Source organism: Trichosurus vulpecula, chromosome 7, assembly GCF_011100635.1.
Source record: "Trichosurus vulpecula isolate mTriVul1 chromosome 7, mTriVul1.pri, whole genome shotgun sequence".
Classification (NCBI taxonomy): Eukaryota; Metazoa; Chordata; class Mammalia; order Diprotodontia; family Phalangeridae; genus Trichosurus; species Trichosurus vulpecula.
Window position 1 is genome coordinate 236,572,120 of NC_050579.1, and position 24,540 is coordinate 236,596,659.

The 24,540-nt window shown below is 38.0% G+C and overlaps 1 protein-coding gene across 1 annotated transcript in view; it reads right to left on the minus strand.

Annotated features, from left to right (window-relative positions):
- MEP1A (meprin A subunit alpha) overlaps positions 1–23,555 on the minus strand; it is a 39,892-nt gene extending 16,337 nt beyond the window's left edge. Inside the window, exons 1-7 of the mRNA XM_036768344.1 lie at positions 23,487–23,555; positions 14,569–14,634; positions 13,132–13,207; positions 10,488–10,605; positions 9,530–9,705; positions 1,931–2,149; positions 1,115–1,264 (exon numbers count right to left, since the gene is read on the minus strand). Of these exons, the coding sequence (XP_036624239.1) occupies positions 1,115–1,264; positions 1,931–2,149; positions 9,530–9,705; positions 10,488–10,605; positions 13,132–13,207; positions 14,569–14,634; positions 23,487–23,555 (874 nt within the window). The remainder of the gene's footprint in view (positions 1–1,114; positions 1,265–1,930; positions 2,150–9,529; positions 9,706–10,487; positions 10,606–13,131; positions 13,208–14,568; positions 14,635–23,486) is intronic.
- Positions 23,556–24,540: the final 985 nt, after the last annotated feature.

Sequence of the window (24,540 nt, forward strand, 5' to 3'; positions counted from 1 at the left end):
GTGGCTCTGGACAACATGGCAACTCTCCATGACCATACACCACACAATGGCTTGCCAATCTGCTTTGAGAGAGGAAATCTCCACACTGGAAATTCCTTATACTAAGAAATAACAGATCCAGTCAAAAATCCAAAAGAAGATATTCATATTCATAGTCTCTCAGAGTTAGAAAGACCTCAGAATCCATCTAGTCCAGTCCAAACCTGAATAAGAAACCCTTTGACATTATCCCCAGTAAGTGGTTACCTGGCCTTTGCATGAAGAACCCAAATGATGGGGAACTCACTTCCTATCAAGGCAGCCTGTTCTACTTTTGTACAGCAATAAAGTTTGAATTGTTAAGAGGGAGATAGGCATAGATAAATGGATAAATAGAAAGGAAGGAAGGAAAGAAAGAAGGAAGGAAGGAAAGAAGACATCAAACTGAAATTTGTCTCTGGGACTTCCACTTATTTCGAGTTCTGCCTCTGGGCCAAGAAGAATAAGTTCAATCCATATGACAGCCCTTCAAATACTTGAAAACAACTACAAAAGTCTTCAAGTCTTTTAAGTGATTCCAGTAAGGCACCTTCCTGCTTGCCCTCCTCTGGATGTTGTTCATCTTGTTAACGTCCATCTTAAAATCCACTGCCCAGAACTAAATGAAATATGGTTTGAACAGAAAAAAAGACAGGGAAAACCTTCTCCCTGGTCCTGGACACTATTCCTTTCTTAATGTCTCACCTCCACTATCTTATTGTTAATTCATGTTGAGCAGTTGGTCCCCTAAAACCTGAAGACATTTTTCAAACAGTTATTCAGCTGTTTCCCCCATCTTGACTTTGTTGAAGCTGACTTTTTGAACCTGTGAATCATCTTTTTCCTTCTCTCGTTGCTCATCACACATCCTCTCAACTTTCCTGTCACTCAGTTTTATCTTTTCTTTGCATGCACTGTCCTTGATTGTCTTTTTCATTCAGTTAATGTATACAACATGCCCTTTGTCCTTTATTAGATTCCTACATATAAAAGTATCTAGATGCCAGAAAAAAATGCTGACTTGAGGCAGTCCAAATCAACCTAGTAAACAACCTGACTGCCCTTTAATTTTCCCCATTTATCTTATTTCACTGACCTGTGCATTGTCCAACCACAGTGTGATCCACTTGTCCAAGACTATCACCTCTCTCATGAATCCAATCAGCATCATCGCTAGTTCCCTGGATCATGCCACAGATGTTTTCCTTCTCAAAAGTACACTGGTCCAGAAGGGTATGAGTTGCAGCTGGAAAGAATGTGCCATATAAATTCATGGTTCAAAAGATCAAGGTTTCTTCTTTCTAAAGGCAATTAACTTCTAGATAGAAAGTCTAGAAATTGTAGTGTACTTCTACTTCACTTTGAGTTTTATAAGATTCTTCACAACATCTGGGAGGTGAATAATGCAAGGATTTGTAGGCCTATTTTACAGATGAGCAAGCTGAGGTTCAGGGTAGTTGAACAACAGTCAAGGCTAGGATTCAAACCCAGGTGTCCTGACTCCAAGTCCAACAATTCACTCCTACCATTTCACTAAATTTGTCCAGAAATGATAATATCATGAAGCTCTGATTTCAGAATCTGAGTTGTCTATTAACACCAAATTGTTGTGTCCTCAATTAAGTCACAGCAGGTTCTCCACTTACACTTGTTAGACACATTGATACAGATGAGTGATTGTTCATGCTGGATGAATGAAATGCTGGGTTTATAAAGGACGCTAAAGAGAGCTTACAAAAATCTCCCTTCTAGAGACACAAACAAGATCAGTTCTAGTGTGCCTGGGTCTCTGCCCTTCAAAGTAAAGTGGAAAGAAAAGAGAAGATCACCACAAAGACAGAGTGCACAGACCCAAGGTGAGCAGGGAGATGACAGTTTCGAAATCCCGTTGTTCAACCCCATCATAACTCACTGCAGTTGTACATGCGATTAAGCCTCTCTATGTCAATGGTGCTAAAATCAAGGCGCTGCCCAATGACATCATCAAATGCAGGGATCTTGGCTGTGATGGTGGGTGCATCATTCTCATTAAAGGAAAGTGGTCCATAGTGCATCACAGATTCATAGTCATAGGGAGTGTTGAGGTCAGTTATGAAGCTGTCATCATAGGTATCGAAGTTGTGCTCGTAACCTGTCAAGGAGAGAAACAGCTGATCGTCAGTGTTGAAAAGTATTTATATAGCTTGCCTGCAGTGAAATGTCTCCTGGTGCATCCCAAGGAAGAAGCTCTTCTCTCATCAGTCGTTAGCAGGAAGCGGATAATGGAAGACAGGTTGGAAGTTGGAGGCGAATGAAAGGAGATTTAAAACATGTAGACTGTGAGATCCAAATTTATAAATAAAATAAGTTTGGCCATTTCTTTTTAGAAACTATGGCATACCTTCAGATTTCTGCAATAATTGTTTAGGAAATTAAACTATCAATGGTTCCCTTGTTCCTGTAGGATGAAGCTTAAACTCCTTAGCCTAAAAATCTGACCACCACCTTGCCTTTACCTGCATTTCCAGCTTTATCATTTCCTTATGCTCTCTGACATAAACTCTCTGCTCTGTTCACGTTGATTTAATCACAATCCTGATTCCTGTGCTTGGCTACCTTTTATTTTTGCTCATGCTACTTTCTTCTACCTAGAATACCCTCATTCCTCCTCTTTACTTACATAAATCTTATCTAACCAGTTAAAATCCTTCTTCTAAGAAGCCTTCTCTGACCACCTCAGTCCAAGAGGACTATTTCTTCATTTGAACTTCTATGGCACTTGGCTTTTGGACTCACATGGCATTTGCCCTGTGCTTTATAACATCTTGTACCATTGGTGATCTTTTTATGGGTTTATGCTTTCTCTTTCCAGTGGGCCTATAGAGCAAGTGCTATGACATGTTTCTTAGCATTGTCGGGAGGTGCCTTTATTCAAATCCCATCTCCACTAATTGCTAGTTTTGTGACTACAGAAAAGAGATGTTGAGACTCGTTGAGACTCAGTTTCCTTGTCTGTGTACCATGTCACAAGGCTGTAATGAAGATAAAATGAGATCATGTAAATAAAGTGCTCTGCAAGCCTTAAGTCATATAAATGTTAATTGGTGTTTCTATTATTATTTTTTTGAATGAATGAAAAAGCGTTTATGAAATACTCATCATATGTCAAGCATTTGTATCCTTCGTGGTACTGAATGCAGCTGCTTGTATACAGTAGGTAGATTACAGTAGGTAGGCTAATCAACAAACATGTACAGTATTCTGTCATTTTAAGTGGGTACTTATTACTTCCTATAGTTGAAACTAATAGTGCTTATTTCTTCCTCCTGAACCTACGTTATCTGACAGTCAGTATGCATAATAAAATGTGTTCTTTTTTTGCACTTAATAGTATTTTAATTTTTTCCAATTACACGTAAAGGTTGTTTTCAACATTAATTTTTGTAAGATTTTTAGTTCCAAATTTTTCTCCCTCCCTCCCTCCCCTCTCCCCTCCCCAAAACAAAAAGCAATCTGATACAGGCTGTACGTGTATAAAATTTGTTCTTAATAGTAATGTACATGCATATATATTTACATGTAAATGTATGTTTCATATGTATAAATAGAAAAGGTTTTTAGTTTGTTGGAACTTTAATCGATCAACTATACGTGTATATAAATGTATACACACGTGTATATATACATATATATGTACAAACACACACATATATATATGCACACACATATATGTTACCATAAAGAACAAATTTTATTACATATACTGACTCAACCAGACAATCCCAGAGGAGGAAATAAAGACTGTTAGTCTCAATTATGGGAAGTAATAAGTACCCCAACTAAAATGACAGAATATTAGGACATATTTATTGATTAGGGACTATTTAATTAAAATATTCATTATGTTAGCACATATAGTTGATTGATTAAACAAAGTTACAACAAACTAAAGACTTATATTATTTTTATTTTAACTCCTCGCAATTGTCTGGAGCTCAAAATCAACCCCTAAACGATTAGGCCTAGCCCAAAGCGATTAATGAGATTCTCGGTGGCTGGACCCACAGAAGCCAAGTTTAAGGAGAAGCTAAACAAACTGAAAAGGCCAGGTCCATCTCTCCTCTATGGACCAGCCTAACTAGTTTAGTTTACATGAGATTTGGCCACCACTGGAGTTTTTCAAACACAACAACTCATGAAGACCAAGGTATGGAGGAGTTGCAACATATTTTGGTGGGAGGAGCATTGTCTACCATTGAACTCACAGATCTTTGAAGTAAGTAGATTATAGATCATAGATTTTGAGCTCAAGGACCTCAGAGGCCAGAGAGGAAAACCCCTTCATTTTTTTTACATATGCGAGATCAAAAGCACAGAGTTTGGTGGCTTGCCCAATGTCATATAGTAACCAAGGGTCTGAGGTAGGATTTGAGCTCAGATCTTCCTGACTCCAAGTCCATCACTTTATCCACTGAACCAGCTACACAAAATTATCATGTATTTGAATTTTGGATTTTTTTTTTCCAGCCTTGTTCCTTCCTTTGGATCCTGTACAGCATCCGGTTTTCTACTTTTTGCACAAAAACAACTCGGATGCTTCTCTATAGTAGTCCTGACCTTTGCAGACTTCTTTCTCCATAAAAACTATCCTACATTTCTCTGGGTCCTGGCAGATGAATAGTTAGCAATTCTGATCTACTTATTCTCTGTTGGTGGGTTTATGGATGATGATGAGAGACAGAATTGGAGTAAAGGGCAGGGGAGGAGTGGATAGAGCTAGAAAAGTCTGGCCTTGGAGTCAAGAGGACCTGACATGAAATGCTAGATAAAACAATGTTACCCGGGGAGACAAGTAGATTTCCAGTGGAAAAAAAAATGTTACAGTAGGATTTCATGACATTATGTCACAGTTTGCTTAAAATTTATTAGGGACTTAATACTGTGAAACGATATTGATTAGGGCAATATTAAGTGACTTATGCCTGTATTTTCACTTCTGTGACCTCTCACGTGTAAGATAGTAAGTATAGTGTGGTAGATGGAGAGCTGGTCTTAAAGGCAGGAAGATCTTGATTCAAATTCTGCCTCTTCCCAATACTGGCTGTGTGACCCTAGGCAAATCACTTAATCTCTCAGTCGCCCTTTAGCAACTTTCTGAGATTAAGCATTGCAGAGAGGGTGCTGACCTGCATTGGTTGAAAGGATGTCTTAACCTGAGAGTTCCCTGTAGCAATTAAATCATTTCAGTCATTGTTTTTTTAGCCATGTCTGACTCTGTGATCTTATTTGGGGTTTTCTAGGCAAAGATACTGGAGCAGTTCCCCATTCCCTTCTCCAGCTTATTTTACAGATAAGGAAATTGAGGCAAACAGGGTGAGGTGACTTGCCCAGGGTCACACAGCTAGGAAGTATCTGAGGTCACACTGGAACTCAGGTCTTACTGACTCCAGGCCTGGTTGCCCTAATAAAATCGTAGTTCTAGGCATTATCCCTAATTTGTCACATGGCTTAAAGCATTGTGTTTGTTTTTAAATAAAGAAGCTATTATGAAAATCTGAATTATCTTTTTGCAACCCAGACTTTCAAGTCTGGAGCTCTTTGAATGTGCAGAAAGAGACACTTAATTGGAAAGCTAACAGTGGTGCTGCCTGCCTGCCACAGGGTTAGAGCTGGTGGGAGAGCTGTGGGGAAGGAGCTAGGGACATGTGGTTCTTTGAGATAGAGACATGTGGTTCCAGACTTCTTTCAGACCCGCTCCAGGGAGGAGAGAGAGAAAAAAATTATAAAAATTGCAAACCAACTCTTTCAAATGTCTCTGATTTTCAGGTTACCTCCTAGGAGATTCTGGAGAAAATAGTTTCTTCTTGAGCGAGCTAGGGATCTCTCTTTTAATTCAGCTGAGAACATCTCTAGCTCCCATCTTTAGACTTAATTCACTGTTCTGTATTTTTCTGATGTATTCTCTCATTTTTGTTTCTATTTTGCTTGGATAAAGCTCTTCTCTATTTGTATAACCAGCATTCATAGGAAAGGTGCCAAGCCAGTGGAAGTAAGCTTAGGCGTATCCTACCCTAAGGAGTGACAAAGGAAGAGGCTTTTTCTTAGAACTTATCACACCTTGGGACCAGCAATATTGAGGGGGAGAGGCAAGTAGATATAATTTAATATAGTACCCCTCTCAGAGACTGGTGAAAAGAACGACCAAATCTTGTAGCCTTTCTCTGGCTTCCCTGAAGGCAGGAATCACAGCCTCACCTAAGAGGGAAGGGCAAAATTCCAAAGGTATTTATCAATGCTTCTCATGTGGACATGCATACCTTATATGCATAAAAAAGCTTCTACACAGGTAACCTTTTAGAAACATGATATTATAAGCAAGGGCAACAATAAGTATGTGCTAACATTCTGACAATTTAATTGGGTACTTATTATTTCCTGCAATTGAAACTATCTGTATTTCCTCCTCCTGAATTTATCTGGTTAAGTCATTATATGTAATAAAATTTGTTCTTAACAATAATATGCATATGTGGGTACGTATATGTATTCATATATATGTATATGCACATATTTATGTATATGTGTGTGTATATAGAGACAGAGACAGAGACAGAGAAATAAGAGACAAATGTCCTCTGTCATAGCATGGCTATGTGACTATCTCAATTCCTTGTGGCCCCACTTCAGGTTCTCTTTTTCATTTCCTTCTCTAGCTCATTTTACAGATGAGGAAACTGAGGCAAACAGGGTTAAGTGACTTGCCTAGAGTTACACAGCTAGTAAGTATATGAGGCAGGATTTGAACTGAGATCTTCTTGACTCCAGACCTGGTGCTCTATTCACTGCATCACCTAGATGCCCTTAACCTGACATAAAGAACACAATCTGGACATGACCTAAAATGCTAATTACATTAAAATTTGAGTAATTTCCTTCAATATCTTCAACCAAAAGAGTGCCTAGAGAGAGGAGATTTCAGACACAGTGGTAAGACTAGTGGGAAGATATTTTAGTATGAGGAAATCAGTCTTGATACTCCTCAAACAGAACCAAGTAGCTACCTATTTCTCTGGCCTTGTTTACTTAAAATCTATCTCTCTTTCTCCTAGTATTGATATTTTTAAGTCAAATGGTCAGAAAGAAACTATGTGAATAAATTTTACTCAGATATGTAGAGTGGAAGAGTGGAAGGGAAAGTTTCCCAATTGATGCTCGGTCTGGCAACAGCGGAAGGTATGTAGGTACCCAGTTCATAGAGAAAGCATCCTAGCACTTCCATCCACTGGTTCTATTTCCTTTCTGCCATTAATATATATACATGATGACTGCAACAAAATGATTTAAAAGAACAAAAACAAGTGAAACTTAATATTAGAAAATTATGCCTAAACTTGGTGTCAAAGACAACATGCGTGGGCCTGGGGTAAGGGTAAGGGGTTATAGGAGTGGAACATTGTATGCACTGTTGGACTTTTTAAAGATGTTGGTGAGTTTACCTGAACTGGTTTTTTTTGCCTATTTTTTAATCTTTTGTTATAATGATCCAGAAGTAGGAAGAGGATTGCAATTGGTGGCACAGCTAATGTTGGAGGCATGATATGAACCCAGGTCTTTGCAAAATCAAAGTCCAGCACTTTCCCACTACATCATGCTGGGAACATAGAGAGGAATGACTTCTCTATGGTTGTGCACCTAATACCCTTAGCTAGCACCAATAGGAGAGAGAAGTCATTAGATTACTACTAGACCACTCCATCCAACTTCTTCCTAAACTTCTCTGGCTAACAAATTCATTTTTCATCCATACTGAATTTGGTGGGATGAAAGGAATATTTTCTGTCCTTTTATCTTAGAGGTAGCATGGTGAAGCTACCTTCAGAGACAGGGAGGGCTGGGTTCAAATCCTCCCTCTGACACCTATTGGATATACGACTCCAGACAAGTCACTTAACTTTGCAGTGCTCTAGACAACTATCTAAGATCATAAGTTGCAGGGAAGGTGCCAACCTCCATTGGTAAAATATATTTCCTTCTGAGAATTCCCTATACACATGAAATCATGGGTCCAGTCTTTACTCTGCTGAATTGCCTTCTGGTTGATTTCCCTACCTCAAGAATTATCCCACTCTATCCTCCACTCCACACAGTAGATAGAGCACTGGGCCTGCAGTCAAGAACACCTGAGTTCAAATCTGGCCTCAGACATTTACTTTCTGTGTAACCCTGGGCAAGTCACTTAACCCTGTTTGCCTCAGTTTCCTCATCTGTAAAATGAGCTGGAGAAGAAAAGGACAAACTACTCCAGTATCTTTGCCAAGAAAACCCCAAATGGAGTCACAAAGAGTCAAACACAAACAATAACCACAAAGCTTCCACTCAGCTGCCAAAGTGACCTCCCAATACTATACAACTTAATTATGGTAAACTTCCGTACTCAATAAGTTCCAGCAGTTCCCTATTACCTCTAGGATCAATATCTTTAAAATCTTCTGTTTGGCTTTTAAAGCCTTTCACAACATTTCCTACCTTTTTGACCTCTTTACTGTTTATTTCCCTCCTTTTAATCTACAATATAGGGACAGTGGCCTTTTTGCATCCTATCTCCCAACTCTCTGCCTTTTCACTGGCCATCCCCCTTGCCTGGAGTGCTCTTCCTGCTTCCACTCCTGGCTTCCCTGGCTTCCTTCAAGGCTCAAATCCTAACTTCAGCACAAAACCTTCCTTGGCCATCCTCCCATTTCCCCTCCCCCACCCACACATCGCTAATGCCTTCCCTTTGAAATGGCCTGCTATTATTTTGTGGTTGTTTGTTGTTGTTGTTTAGATATTGGAGTGGTTCGCCATTTCCTTCTCTAGCTCATTTTACAGATGAGGAAAATAAGACAAATGGGGTTAAGTGATTTATCTGCCCAGGGTCACACAGCTAGTACGTGTCTGAGGCCAGATTTGAACTCATGAAGGTGAATCTTCCTGACCTCAGACCTGACACTCCAATCAGTACACTGCCTAGCTGCCCTGGCTCACCATTGATATTGTATATATCTTGCACTTACGTAGTTGTTTGCATACTGTCTCCACCCTTAGACTATGAGCACACTGTTACCAAAGATTACAATTCAAGATTTTTACGATACTCTAGTTGCATTATCTTGTTGTTATTTAACAACTACAGCTAATAAACAGTCATTCAATAAACATTTATTAGGCACTTTTTATCTACTTTCCTAGACAGGAATCACCAGTTAGGAACAGGAGAAAAGAGTTTGCTCATTTGGCTCTGCCCTCTCTGGCTGACCTGTGGCAGAACATGCTGAGCTCATATTGGTCTTATCAGCCACAGTCTGACACACTGATAGCATAGTGATGTCTTTTTGGTCCTTTTGAGAACGAAGGACAGCAACCACTCAGTACAGTGTTGATACAGGATTGCCGGGGTCCACACACCTTGTTAATTTGCTCACACATAATTTATTAGGGAAAGGAAGGTGGACTCTGCCAAATTTTACTTGCCAATGGTCAGATTAACACCTACCTGGAATAATTTCATCCCACCAAATGTTCACATAATCATCCCGGTCCGACCTTGACTGCTCATGAAAAAATCCCAATGCATGCAGTATTTCATGCTCAACAACAGCCTTGAAGTCACAGCCTTGACCAATGGAAATGTTCTGCCCTGTTTGTTGATCTCCAACCATAGACCAGCACCTTCAAAGACAGAAAGGAAACTTTTCTCTGACAATTCCCAAGCCCCAACACCAATTACTAAAGCATGGAGTGGCTTCTTCTTAGTTGCTTGATATTGGCACTAAACTTAATGACAGGAATCATAGGGATGCTGAGGGTTTTAACAAAGATTATCAACACCACCTCCAGCAACCAGCAGACGTGTATCTCATCCAGTGCAATGAGAAAAGAACCTACCATGTCTCAAAAAATTCACAAAACATGATTCCATAACATCCTTCCCAAAAAAAAAAATCCTTCTATTCAGGACTTTTTTCATGGACAAAACTTAGATCCCTCAGGGTATAATATCTTTTCTTTTTTTCTTTCTGGTTATTTTGGTCTTTCCTCATAGATCCATTGTTTCTTAAAGGAGTTATGTAGTTTTCTCTTTCCCATGTTTTCACGTAAGAGACAGGGTGGGTTAATGGAAGAATACTGGATTTGGGATCAGAGATTTCCTGTGGTAGAGGAAACAAATAGCTGTCCTGATATCCATACTGTACAATGCGATCCTGCTGCTTACATTTTGTGGAGACCTTAGACATGAGCCATACTTAAACTTTGCTTTATAGATTACCTTGTAATTTTACTCTAAGGTGGGAGCAGAATCAGAGAAAGAAACCTAAAAACCACACTGCACTCAGCCCCACCCCTCCAGAATGAATAAGTGTATATGGGAGTCTAGAGCTCTTTTGGGGAGCCCTTGGGGTCACTCATAAATTCATCATAGGCAGAATTTTCAAAGTTTTTAAAACACGAACCCATCAAACTCCTGAAATATGATGTAACTTTCTTCTCCTTCGTAGGGCTTGAAATCCACACAGGACTTGAGACGGAACATTTCAAAGGCATAAAGAATGGCTCCTTTAGCATTCAATCCTAGAAAACACATTATGCTCATTTTAAATACCCACTTGAGAAAATGATTCCTGTATAGTGGTGAAATAAGTCTGGCTTCTGCTGTCCCTCCTCTGTCCATCAATATTGACCCTCCCTCTGATAGCTAGTATAGCATTCTATATTATATCTTCTGAATGCATTTTGAAGTATTATAGTTAGCTGGGTAGAATTTAGAACTAGAAAGAGAGGGTGTTTGAGATCATTTAACCCAACTGTTTATATTATTGATGAGACAGCTATGGTCCAGGGAAGAGAAATTACTTGCCCAAGATTACACAAGCAATACAAGCAGCAAAGTGGGATTTGGACCCAAGTCTTCCATTCCAAATTCAGTGCTCTTTAAGCTACATCTTGTTTCCTTCCCTACTAGGCCAGGAACCTTCTAAACCTTATGTCTTCCTCAGTGCTCACTAGAGTATATATATATATACACACACACATGTATATATGTATATGTATATATATTATATATATACACACATATATTTGTATATGTATATATGTGTGTATATATATATATGAAACTAAATGGATATCTGTTGAATTGAATCTATTCATAAAAACCTTACTGAAACATTTCTTAAAACAGTATTTTTAGAAAAAATACTGGTCTTTTTAGAAAACAGTTCCTAGGAGTGTTTCATAATAGGGAGTCTGGCAAAAGCTTAGAACTCAAGTCTTTCTAGGGATAACCTCAGTAACAAAGCAGGGGTGTCATCACAAGTAGAGGCAAGTTAAATAACTAATGAGAGGGGGGAAAATGATGGCTCTCAAAAATAAGACTAAAATCTTTGACAGGAAAAATAGTAGATATGTTGATTGATAGTTTCAAATTACTCATTTTTTTTTCTCTTTAAAAATTATCTTTGTTATAGGGGATTAGATAAGAAGGGACACATTCAAAAACAAATATGGTATAAAAACTAAAGGTATCCAAAAATTAAAATAAAAAGATAAAAAATGTAAGCAATCTAGAAGAGCTTTAATGCCAGATTTACCTAGAACTTTAACCTTGGATTTTATTCCAAGATAATATTGAGAGTACATTAGAAGCTAGATAGGTAGCTAGTTAGGACAGTGGATAGGGCACCAGTCCTGGAGTCAAGAAAACCTGAGTTCAAATGTGGCCTCAGACACTTACTAGCTGTGTGACCCTGGGCAAGTCACTTAACCCTGCTTGCCACAGTTTCTTCATCTGTAAAATGAGCCAGGGAAGGAAATGGCAAACCAGTTCAAGGTCTTTGCCAAGAAAACCCTGAATAGGGACATGACTGAAATAGCTGAACAACGACAAACATCAGAAAAAAACCTTCTACTCTATATCATGGGATGAGATGAGGATTTGATAATCATATAGTACCACTTCTTATTCAATAAATATTTGCTAATTAACTGGCTAATTGAAGCTGTGATCAAGAGAAAGGATTTAAAAGAAGAGGTCCTAAACCACTACCGTTTGTTTTTGGAAGTTTACTTCATGAGATTATTTACCATATTGCTTAAGGGCTGCTCTGCTTACCCATTTTATTTGCATGTGGTATTTCTTTAAATTTAGCTGCATACAAAATGTATAATTATGATCTAGATCTGGGAAACTATGTGATTATTCAAATCAGGTGGTCGTAGTGAACAGAGACAATGAGAAGTAACTTAAGAAAAAAACCACCACAACCAAATCAGGATTCAGAAGATCTGAGTTCAATGCCTGACTAGCTGAGTGAAATTTGGCAAGTCAAACCAAGTCAATAAGCATTTACTAAGTGCCCATGATGTGCCCCCACAATGCTCAGTCCTGGAGATTGCAGAGACAAAAAATGAGATAATCCCCTACCTCTAGGAGCCTGCATTCTCTTAGGGGTGAGTTTAGGAGGAAAAAATATGTTTACAAATAAATAAGTATAAAGGGAAGAGAACAAACAAATTATATGGTGCCCATTATATGCCAGGCACTGTATACTAAGTACTTTTTGAAAAAATTTTGGTTTTTTTTACAAATATCTCACTTGACCCTTAGGAAGACCTGAGTTTAAATCCTATATTAGAAATTTACTAGCTGGTATGACCAGTGGCAAGTTATTTAACCTGTGTCTGTCTTAGTTTCCTCATCTGTAAAAAGGGATAATAGCAGGACCTACCTCATAGGGTAGTTGTGAGGATCAGATGAGATAATAATATATAAAGTGCTATTCAATGCTATCTATTATTAGTATGTATCATATAGTACCCTTTAACAGATAAATGCTACATAACACAGGCTCCACACAAATACAATGTTAGCTGAAACAACATTATAGGAGGAAGTTCAATCTATAGGAGCAATAGGCATTTTAACAATGTTATTGGAAAATAATATTGGTTTGGCGCAGTATAATATGTCGGTAGGCCTTTAAATGCAACATTCTCTCAGGAATTTCATGAATGACCATGTCTGACACTATTGTATAGAACAGAAGAAAATGAATCAAGCTAAGTCATGGGTGCCAAGTTTAGAACAACCACTGTTACCCAGATTATCAGCCAGAATGTAAGGAATTGGGAATGTCCATCTTGTTGTTGGATCTCGCAGTGCATTTCGGCTTTTCTTCTAGAAACAAAGAAGATAAATAATTCACTATGGTCCCCTGGCAGGGAGGAGTACTCTTCCAAGAAGTCTCCCTTTACTTCTCTAGTCCTCAGGAATATTTCCCCCATCACTAAATGCCTTCAGAATTTATTATCTGCACTCCAACACTTAATGTATATAGTCTTTAATGTTGTGATAGGTTCTGGTCACTATGTTTTTTTAGAACACTCAGAGGAGGCATCCAGTGTGGTCAGGACTGGAGACCATATTATTTCACATGCAGTTGAAGGAAGTAGAGATGTTGTTATGGTAATTAGGGTAGGACTTTTTTACTGCTTTCTCTTTTAGGATGCTAAAATAATCAAGCGCCTTTGATTAAGTCTTGCTAGGAAGGAGGCCCCAGGCCCACACCCTTTTACTGATTAGGTGGAAAGCCTTAAGGTCCTAAGAAGCCAATATAAACTCAGAGGTTAGCAGTTTGTTTGGGGCTCTCACTCACTGGAAGAGTGTTAATGTGGAGACTCTGGGTAGCCACTGGAACCTCCTGGGCTTGAAAACCCAGACAGTAGATGTTGGTGCTTCTCCGGTAACTATGTAATGCTGTGAATAGACTAGTTTGTGTTGCTTGCTCTGTTTGTAACGTATGTTTGTAATTTCTGTTTGTATTTGTCCTGAAGTTCAGGGGGCTGATCTTTTCCCCCTGAACTAAGTGAATGATATAAGTATGTTTAATTAAACTGAGCCTGTTAACTCCTTAAAGTTGCTTCCCTTAGAAAAGCAGATCAAAGAACGTGTGTTGGTAACCCTTCCTGTGTGCTGTTGTTGTTGGTCTTACACAGCCACACTAGCTGCTAGCCACATTGTTGTTACAGATGTTTAGCCTGGAGCAAAGTAGGAGCAAAGGGAGAACGTAATAATTATTTTCAAGTATTTGGAGAGATATCAAGTTAGATTTATCCTGCTTGGCCACAGAGTCCCAAAATATGAGCAAGATGTTTTAGAAAAGCAGATTTTGACTTTCTGTAAGTTAAAGCTGCTACCATGTTGATTGGACTGTCTTTGGATGTAATGGACTTCTTGTCAATGGAGATCTTCAAGTGGCTAGTGTCTGTGTGACAGAGGATTGTATGGACAAGATTCCCACTGAGGTATAGGTTGGCCTGGCTAACCTCTACGATCCCTTCCAATTCTAATATTTTGTGACTGCCTTCTGTAGGTGACTAATTGCCTTATAATCTTATCACCAACAGTGTTAGAGTCTCCTTAAGAATAAGGACAGGCCTCTTACACTTGATAAATGCACAATAAATACTTGATGGAGCAAATCAGAAGTGTTTTAGCTAAGGAAATTCCATGACTTTGTTGGCAAGAGTACCCACCGGTAATAAAATGTCTCCTTCAAAGAGGTCCAGACCAGCAGCTGGAAATGGATTAGAGAAGGAATGCTTGGATGAATAAAATTAAACATCAACATAGCATAAAGCAGAGTTTTCCTATGGTTAAAAGAAAATTTCTTTGGAAACAAGGAAATCTAGAACAATTCTCACCAGTCACCAATCTACAACAACAACAAAATCTAGAAAAACTCCTCAATCTCTTAAACAAATAGTAAATCCTACAGACTACAGGTGTACCTTGTTATTTATATGGACAAATAATAAACAGTTAAGAGTATTTTGCTCACCGGTAGAGTTCCTTGGTTAAAACACAACACCGAGGATAACAAGGTTAAGACTTAGTCTCTGTGTGGATCATGACAACAAATTCATTCCAGCCTTGAAATGCCTGCTCTGAGTGATAATGGGGAAGCAGGGAAGAGTATGGGGATGAAACGCTGCAAATCCTTTTCCACTGTTGCAAACACAATACAACCTGGTTTTTCTGGGGAGAGACGAGTACCTACCATCACTTTTTAAAAACAGCAGATTGGTTATAACTTAACCTCAGTGTTTTTAGCTTTGTGGCGGCAGCATGACATAGGGGAAAGAGTGGAGAGACCTGGGGCATGTTAGTTAATTATTCTGTGTCTCCATTTCCTCCACTATATAACGATGATAGTAGAACTTACTTTACAAGGTCATTGTAATGATCCAGTGAGATAATTTGTGTAAAATGCTTTGCAAACCTCAAAGCTATACATAAATATGAACTGCTATTATATACATAGGGTATCCCAAAAGTCTTTGTACAATTTTAAGCTATTAGACCTTAAAGTCTTGGTGAAGTTTAAGTTATCAATATTTAAATCTTTGCTAAAATTTTTAGAATACTCTATACTAACATATATATATGAAACACCAGTTTACATTATGTATTGTATTAAATATAACATAACGTAATAACAGCAACTGGCACGTATATTTATCGTAAAGCTATATATACTAGTCAGCTGCTGCTACTATTATACAGTAAGTCATATAATACAGAGAAGGGAAGAGAAGAGAGGAGAAATAAAAAGAGAAAAGATGAAGAGAGAAGGGAAGAGAGGAGAGGAGAAAGAATGAGGGAGAGACAGAGAGAGACTAAGAAAGACAGACAGACAGACAGAGAGAGATGGAAAGGAGGGGAGGGGAGGGGAGGAGAGGAGAGGGGAGAGGAGGGGAAGGAAGAGAAAAATAATGACACCAACTGACATTTCTATTTAACTTAAAGGTTTATAACTATATTGTTTTCTCATGGAGTTCACACTCTGAGATCCTGCATTCTTTGATGGAGTTCAGAAAGAAATAGTCTTAGGATAAATCACCATCCCGCTTTTACTACTTTCTATTCAGTGTTCTACTATCTATTGCAAAAGTGGATAAAATAAATGTTTTTATAATTGAATGAAAGTTTTGAGATGTAAGTTCATCTTCTATAGGCTCACTTAGAACATTTCTACTATAACCATAGCAGCAGATAGAATGACAGTGATGACATGTGCCTGGTCTTCTTCCCAAATGGTTTAAATTTCTTTGACTAGTTCTCTATATTTTGAAAGCTTTTCATCTCATGCACATTGGAGATCATGAGAATTTGACTTGTTAATCTACTAAAATACTTCTTAAATTTTTTGTGTATCAATGTGTGTAACCATTCTGTCAATTATGGTGCTTCAGGTAATTTTCATTTTATTTTAACAAATTCATCATTGGCTTAATTTTCAAGGATTTCTAGTTGGTAGCATGGGGATTGGTTGTCTGTGGATTTATAAAAGGTAATGAGCTCCTGTTGTACAATTCTACCCACCTAATCATGTCTTTCTAGGTATCTGGTGAATGCTAAGTTGTTGCAGCCTTTAGTGATACGCTGCAGTTTCCACTACTTCATTGCATAATCTATATCAATCAATGAGTTTCATCTCCTTAAAGAAAATCTTTCCTTATCTTCTAGTAGCAATGACCCGATGCTGAATTGCTATCATAAACCCGTTGGAATTCTATAGACAATTCTGCATAACTCAGCTATTTGTTCAACATTTAATGTTAGACCTTTGAATTAGGTAGATTATTATGGAAGCAGTTTGATAATTAGATGATGGGGGAAATGCTAGTATCTTCTCTCTGAGACTACCTCCAATTTGTCTTGCATAGATCTTGTTTGTACATAATTACTTGCATGTTATCTCTCCTTTAGACTATGAACTCCTTGAGGGAGAAGATCATTTTTTGCCTTTACGTCCCCAGAGCTTTGCCTTATTTGTTGACCAGCTGACTGATTATTGACACCCTTTGAATCCTCTTTTGTAACTTAGCTGCTTTAGAGGCTCTACACCTTTGGCTACATTTGACAAATCCAATGGTTATTCATATTGTTATCATTTACTACTTCTTTGTTAAATAAAGTCTGTTTGTTCCAAAAGTATTTCTGTAAATTTTTAACCTGTTTTATCACATACAGCTAGGTGTCAAATTCCCTGCAATGGTCACATGGATTTGAATTTACCTTATTGAAAGTCACAATATGGAAAATACAGTAATTGTATTTCATCACAATGAAAATACACAGAGCAAATTCAAATCATTGAGAACATCATGGGGTCTATTATTTCCACCAATTTCCACTAGCTCTATTCTAGACTATCTATCAATATTCTGACTTCTTAAATTAACATTACTGAACCTTTCTATAGCTGTCTCATGGTGGTGACAAATCATTTGTTTTGTTAATGTGAAGCCTCTTCGAAATCCATTGTCAATCCTTTTGCCATACCAGATGTCTACATTAACATAGGAATTGCATAAGTACAATTCACTTGAATTGACTTTAGGACACTAGTCAGCTTCTTAACAAACACATCCTCAGCTTTCTCCCTTATAACCTTCTGCTTGTCTTGGTATTTCTAAGCATTGTTCTCATTCACTGGTGTATTTTGACCTCTGGATTCAAAGCCAATTTCTATGTGTCAGAATAGAAGGAATTTGGCATCAGAAGATATGGTTGGAATCCTACTTCTTTGTCACTAGCTCCCTTTTTGGCCTTGGGCAAGTCACTTAACCTCTTTGTGATTAATTTTATTCATCTGTAAGAAAAGAAAGCTGTACTAGATAACCTTTAAGGTACATACCAGCTATAAATCTAGGATTCTGTGATCCTGCTGGCATAGATCTAAATGACTAGTTATTAGAGAAAGTTTCCTCAAGATTAAGTAGCTGGCTTTCAGTAGAATTCTATAACTTAATGTTATCCAAGTACATCAAGAAATTGATATAAATATTTTTATGTGATTCCATCTTGACCTGAAAGCTCTACTCAGTTCTGTTTAGCAAGGATGATAATGAATTTAAGGCTAGTCATACTCATAACAGGCTTAAGGTCGTTGTGTTTGTCTTTCATTTTCGAAGAGGACCATGGCATCGGGGAAATGATGACTTGCAGTTGACTTTGATTTGAGTAAGGAAGGGCCGTGCAAGGTCACCAGACTCACTTTCTCCTCCAGAGCCATCTGGGTCCAGTGACCAGATATTCATCAGGAAGACTGGAGATATCCCAGGATGCAATGGGAGACCCTGGCCCTTTTAGGCTGAGGTCTTTTCATGTACTCGCTTAGAGTGAGGCAATGCCCATTCAGTTAATAGGTCTCTTTAAAGAAGTGAGTCAAGGGATGGCCCCTTTAATTAGAAAAAAGAAAAAAGAATCAAGCCGGGAAGGTAAGACCCTCAGGGTTGCTGTTCCAAAGAGAAACGGTTACATTGATGTTCACTCTAAGGCAAGAGTGCCCAACACACAGCCATTAAGTGGAGGTTGGGCAGGGACCTATTGTGGGCCAATCTGAAACCCAGAAGGCTTAAACGGTCTCTCTGAGAGATGTTATTTTGTTGTTGTTTTTGTTGTTTTTTACTTGTTTTTCAGTTCTGTCCAATTCTCCCTGACCCAAACATAGAGTATGAGAACTAGAGGGGATCTTTAGAACACAAAGCATGGTCTCTGAGAACACAGAATGCAGGATCTCAGAGTGGGAAGGGACCTCCAATTGTATCCTATCCAATTTCCCACCCAGGTCAGGATTCACACCTTATAGCTTTCGTAATAATAATCTCATATTTCTATAACACTTTATAGAGCTCTTTCAAGAACAATCCTGCAAGATAGTATAATTATCCCCATTTTACAGATGAGGAATCAGAGGCAAACTACGCAGAAGGTATGTGATTGGAAGACTGAAACAATAGAGGAGACAGAATGATAATAGGATGCCATGAGTGCTACCTTTGGAGTCAGATGATCTAGGTTCAAATCCAGTTTTTGATACTACCTTGACAGATCATTCACCTCTCAGTGTCTCAGTTTCCCCATTTGAAAATGAGTGTGTTGAACTAGATGGTCTCTTGGGTTCCTTTCCGGCTCTAAATCCATGACCCTACGAAAATATGGTTTCACAAGATAACTCATGTCTGGCTGTTCTGTCTACACTAGTCAAATGCAGTAGAAAGGTTCATAATTATTTGGTAAATACAGAGCCTGAAATAATAGTTAGTCCCTTGTGACAACTTCTATCATAATGTCTATGTGTAAGAGTCTTTATAAAACAGTGGTAAACACTGGTATTCAAAAAAGGCGTGGACTTTTTGGTAATGGTGGTGGTGTCATTTCATTCATGTCTATTTGTGACCCTATTTGGGGTTTTCTTGGTAAAGATACTAGAGTAGTTTGCCATGTCCTTCTCCAGCTCACTTTACAGATAAGGAAACTGAGGCAAACAGGGTTAAGTGACTTGCCCAGGGTCACACAGCTAGTAAGTGTCTAAGGCTGGATTTAAACTCAATTCTTCTGACTACAAGCCCAGAGCTCTATCTACTGTACCACCTACCCGCCGGTGGACCGTCCTACTTAATGCCAAAAAGTAGAATGTATAGCAATAGATAAAACAATAGAAAGGTATAATTTTATCGTGATCCAACAAAGATTGTCTCCTGACATATTGTTCTCCCTATTTCTGGTGACGTTTAGGCAGAAGCTACACATATGAGCATCTTGGAAACTATAAGGTGTGAATCCTGATCTGGGTGGGAAATTGGACAGGATACAATTGGAGGTCCCTTCCCACTCTGAGATCCTGCATTCTGTGTTCTCAGAGACCATGTTTTGTGTTCTAAAGACCCCCTCTAGTTCTCATACTCTATGTTGTAAGGTTTCAAAGTTTTAAAGGTTAAGAGTCAGAGGATCTGGATTCAAATTCTGGCCATATCTTTTAAAATCTTTATGAATTTGATCAAATCACTTTACTCTCTGGCCCTTTTTCTTCCTCTGTAAAATTATGGGGTTGAAAAATCTGGTCTTGGATGTCCCTTTCAGTTGCAAATTATATGGTATGATGGTCCCTGAACAGACACATTCATTCAGATTCTGGCTCTGTCTTGAAACAGCCAGCACTTAGGATTTATCAAATTTGGCAAACTGACTCTTGGTTGGCTGGGACCCTTAATCTTTCTTGCCAAGGTCATGCCCTAAATTCAAGAAACAGAGAAATATAAATTAAAACACTAGGTTATTTTAAGGATATTTGTGTCTGGTCATTCTTATTTACACTAATAAAGTGACATAGAAAATTGCATAATTATCTGAGTCAATGACTTAAGGAACACAGACTGCAAGGCCATCCCTACTGGCTTCTCAAGTCACTCATACTGTACCCTGTAAGGATCAGAACATTCAACTACTTCCTCCCTGTTACAACCTGTTCTGTATGAGACAGAAAATTTACATAATGCAGGGAACAAAAGAATAGGGCTTGGTGCCAAATATATTTTTGAGAATATGAGAAGTCGTGCTGAAGGGGTCTCACAGTACCAAGGGAAAACGTGAGGGTTAAAATTTGGAATTTTTTATCACTCTAAGTTTTTTTTAAAAATAATATTTACCAATATAATCTCTAGGTGGTCAGGGGTAGAGAGTGTCAGATCATAGAAAAAGTATGGTACCATAGATCTGAAGAAGTACATGGGGATCTACTTATACAATGGCACAAGCCATTTTATTTTTCATGTTCTTCATCTGTAAAAAAGGCACTTTGGATGAGTCAGTGCTAAGATTCCTTCCAGCTCACACATTCTATGGTCTTGGATTGTATTTGACTTGTTAGACAAGCTAATAGTTGAAAGAGGCAATTGTAGGCAAGACTGAAAATACGTTATTAGCTCTCCATAGCCTAGGTTAGGCGAAAGGGTGTATACTCATCAGGAGTTAAATCTCGTTCTTCCTTCCAGGACTAATCTAAAGAAAGTGATAGCAATTTATGACTTTAACACAGAGAACTTTTTAGTCTCTTTACCATGTATCATTAAACGCTACTCTGCTCTATATTTTGTATATATCATATTTTCCTGCTTCCATTACTTTGTTACCACTGAGGAAACCATGGTTATATATAGAAGAATCTCACCTTTATGACCCTCATTGCCCAGCTTAATCTTCTGAACATAGAAAACACTCAATGAATGTCTGTTGTGTAAATGAACAAACTCCCAATTTCAATAGTCACTGGTTTCACCTTCAGTTGATGTCGCATGGTAGAAAGAGTTCTGAACTCGTATTCAAGAGACCTTGTTTTAATCATAGGACCATAAAATCAGAGGTTTAGAGTTTGGAAAAAAATCATCAAAAAGCAATCCTTTTATTTTACGGAGGAGGAAACTGAAGACTGGTGAAGATAAATTACTTATGGTTACAAAAATTGTAAGTGGCAGAGTCGGGATTTGAACCTAGGTCCAGTGATTTCATGTTCAGTACTCTATGTTAGGTCATACCACCCTGACATATGACCTCTCAGACGAATCTGCTGTGTGACGTTGAGCCAATCATTTAACCTCTCTCCACCTTAGTTTCTTCATCAGTAAAATGTGGGATAGTATCTACAGTTTAGACTTCACAGGGTTGTAAGACTCAGATGAGAACATATGGAAAGTAGTTTGCCAACCATAAAGCATTGTACAAATATCTGCTCTTGTTACTTTGTTCATCACAGACAGAATCGACTTGGGCTTAGGTAACACTAAAGCAAGCCTAGGTACATTTGGGTAGCCTTACTATTTAGGTTGACCCTCAACATATTTTGGGGAGCCCTAACCATTATGCCAACCTTATAGGTTGCATAGTAAAGATATCGCTGAGTTATAAATGAGAGAATTTGCAAAAAAAAAAACATTTAAATGTACTTGGGGGGGGGCAAAAATTTAGAATTATATTCATAATGGTTATGTTCTCTGACTACTTAGAGATTATATTAGTAAATAGTAAAAAAAAAAATGAACTCTACTAGAAACATGTTGGGTTACATCAAAGAGTTCATGTGACTCTTTCTATCACAGGCCTGTGTTATAACACTGAAAACTCTTACAGAAAAACCTTTTCCTTCTAGGAAAACCTCCTGTTTCTTACAGGAAAACGTCCTTTTCTCCCCACTAGAAGACTATGTCATTTTGTCCTCATCATCCCAGGGGCAGGGGATGATGAAGAGCAGATGGTCAATCCTTTGGAGCTCATAATATCCTCCTCCTCAATCTTTAATCTACTATTTTCATGAAAACATCTTCTTCTAGCTTTTCTTAAACCTTAAGAAAAGAGATTCAGTATATCTTGGATTCCCCTGGGTGAGACAGAGAAAGCTTAATGAAGCTTTGATAAAGTTTTTCCAATAAAAGAGAAATCATGACTGAGACAATACAAGAAGCATTTTTTATTTGTATGAACAGATGGTTTATACTTCTGTCCCTCCCCCCCAAAAAAAAATCTAATCCTAAATGGGAGCTCATTGATTACAAAGTGGCTTAAAAAACTGACACACAAATAGAACTATACAGTAGTTATATGATATTACATAATAATGATACAGCATTATGATTGTATAATATAGTAATTGTGTTGCATTTAATGTATATTAATTGAATGTAAAGTGACTTGTTCAAATAGCTCATTTGTACAACTGGTTTTTCATATGAAAACTTCAGAGAAGTATGGGAAGATTCTTATGTGCTGATCCAGAGTGAAATAAGCAGAAGTACTAAAATAATATGTACATTTCAGCATGATGGAAAAACTACAACATGACTGAAAAGATCACTAAAATGATTCAAGTTCCAAGAAAATGGGGAAAAAATTAATAATGATCCCAGGGAATTGGACCTTCTTGACTCCTCTGGTCTTGACTCCTCTGGTCTATAGGGATAGAATGCTCATGCATGGTGAAAGAGTCCCAATATTGATTTTCTTTGTTATAAGAAATGAGTCATTTGGAGAAGGAGAATTTATACACAAAGTAATGTCAAAAAGTGTGGGCAGTTTGATGTCACAGTGGATAGAGTATGGGACCTGGAGTCCAGAAGACCTGAGTTCAAGCCTACCCTTAGACACTCACTAGCTATATGACCCTAAGCAAGTCACTTTACCTCTACATTCCTTAGTTTCCCTCTCTGTAAAATCAGTGCAATAGTAGCACCTATCTCCCAGAGTTTCTGTGAGGATCAAATGACATAATATTTGTAAAGCATTTGGTGCTGTATAAATATTTATCATTATTCCTGTTGTTTTATAAAAATAAAGTATTTTTTTGAAGCAATGAATAGGCAGAAATATCACTTACCTAGGTTGATTTCTAAAATATCTTTTATTTCCTTGCCAGCATCTACATCTAGGGAGAAAGGAAATATTATTACTACTATTGAAAAGAGACAGTAAAGAAGCATTCTCTGAACATTATGAGAAAACCTTACCATTTTCTTTAGAGGAGCGTTTGATCTGCAAAGAAATATACATATAATGGATAATATGCACATATGAATAAATTGTTCTCAATAGTAGAGGAGAATGGAAAGCCACTTACCGATATGGAAGCAGCAAAGGCAAACAACAAGGTGAAGGATAGGCTCCAGGTGGCCCTGGTGAAAAGCATTGTGGCAAGTGAAACAACTTTCCTGGAAGTGCCTTGTAATAGATGTCTCCTGACCTTTGCCCTGGCTATCTGTTTCTGAACTTTGACCCTCCTCACCATACTTAATGTAGGAATTTTTTTTTAAAAAGACTTTAGACTAACTAGTAAGAACTAGATTAGTTCCTTACTAAGTCTTTGAATAGTCTTTGTTCAGTTGGGAACCTGGGATGGAATTCACTTTTCATCAAGAAAGCTAAAGAATGAGAAAGTTAGAGGCACAGCAGTCACTCTGCTTTCTACAAAAGCCAGTGACAAGAATTTCCAGAAGGCTTTTCCCTCAGGAGAGGCATATTTTGCAGATACAAAGTCAGGTGACATGGAAAAGGGAAATCTTTACTAATGTTGTAGACTTTTTATCCTTACATCAGGTGTTCTTTACCTGAAGTTCATGAACTTGTTTGCTTGTTTTTAACATTTTGATAACTATATTTCAACATGATTGTTTTCCTTTTTGATCCTATGTAGTTTAGTTAACACATTAAAAAAAATTTTTTTTTCTGAGAAGGGATTCATGAGCTTCACTAGACTTTCAAGGCCGAAGTAGCCCTCTAAATTGTTAAGTGTGAATCCAAATTTCAAAGATCATCTGTGTGTGGTCTCAAAGTCACAGGTTCCCCACCCCTGGTCAAGGGGGTCTGTGACACAAACTTCTGCCTTATATTGCTTTTTTTTAAAGGCTTACTTAATATGCCTCTTATGTAAAGGATTCCCAGTAAAATTCTTTCTCTCCCTCTCCTTTACTGACTCTCAACATCTGGGACAGCAGTAATAAATGATACAAATAAGCTTCAGTCTTACAGACTTTTCCTGATTCTTCCTTTTTAGGATGCTAAGACTATCAAGTCTCCCTTTTGTTTGAATGGGTGGGAAACCTTTTTGCTGTCTTTGTCTTGGAATATTTCTCAGCATTAAGACAATCAGGAGTGGTTGACTTGTAAGTGTTACT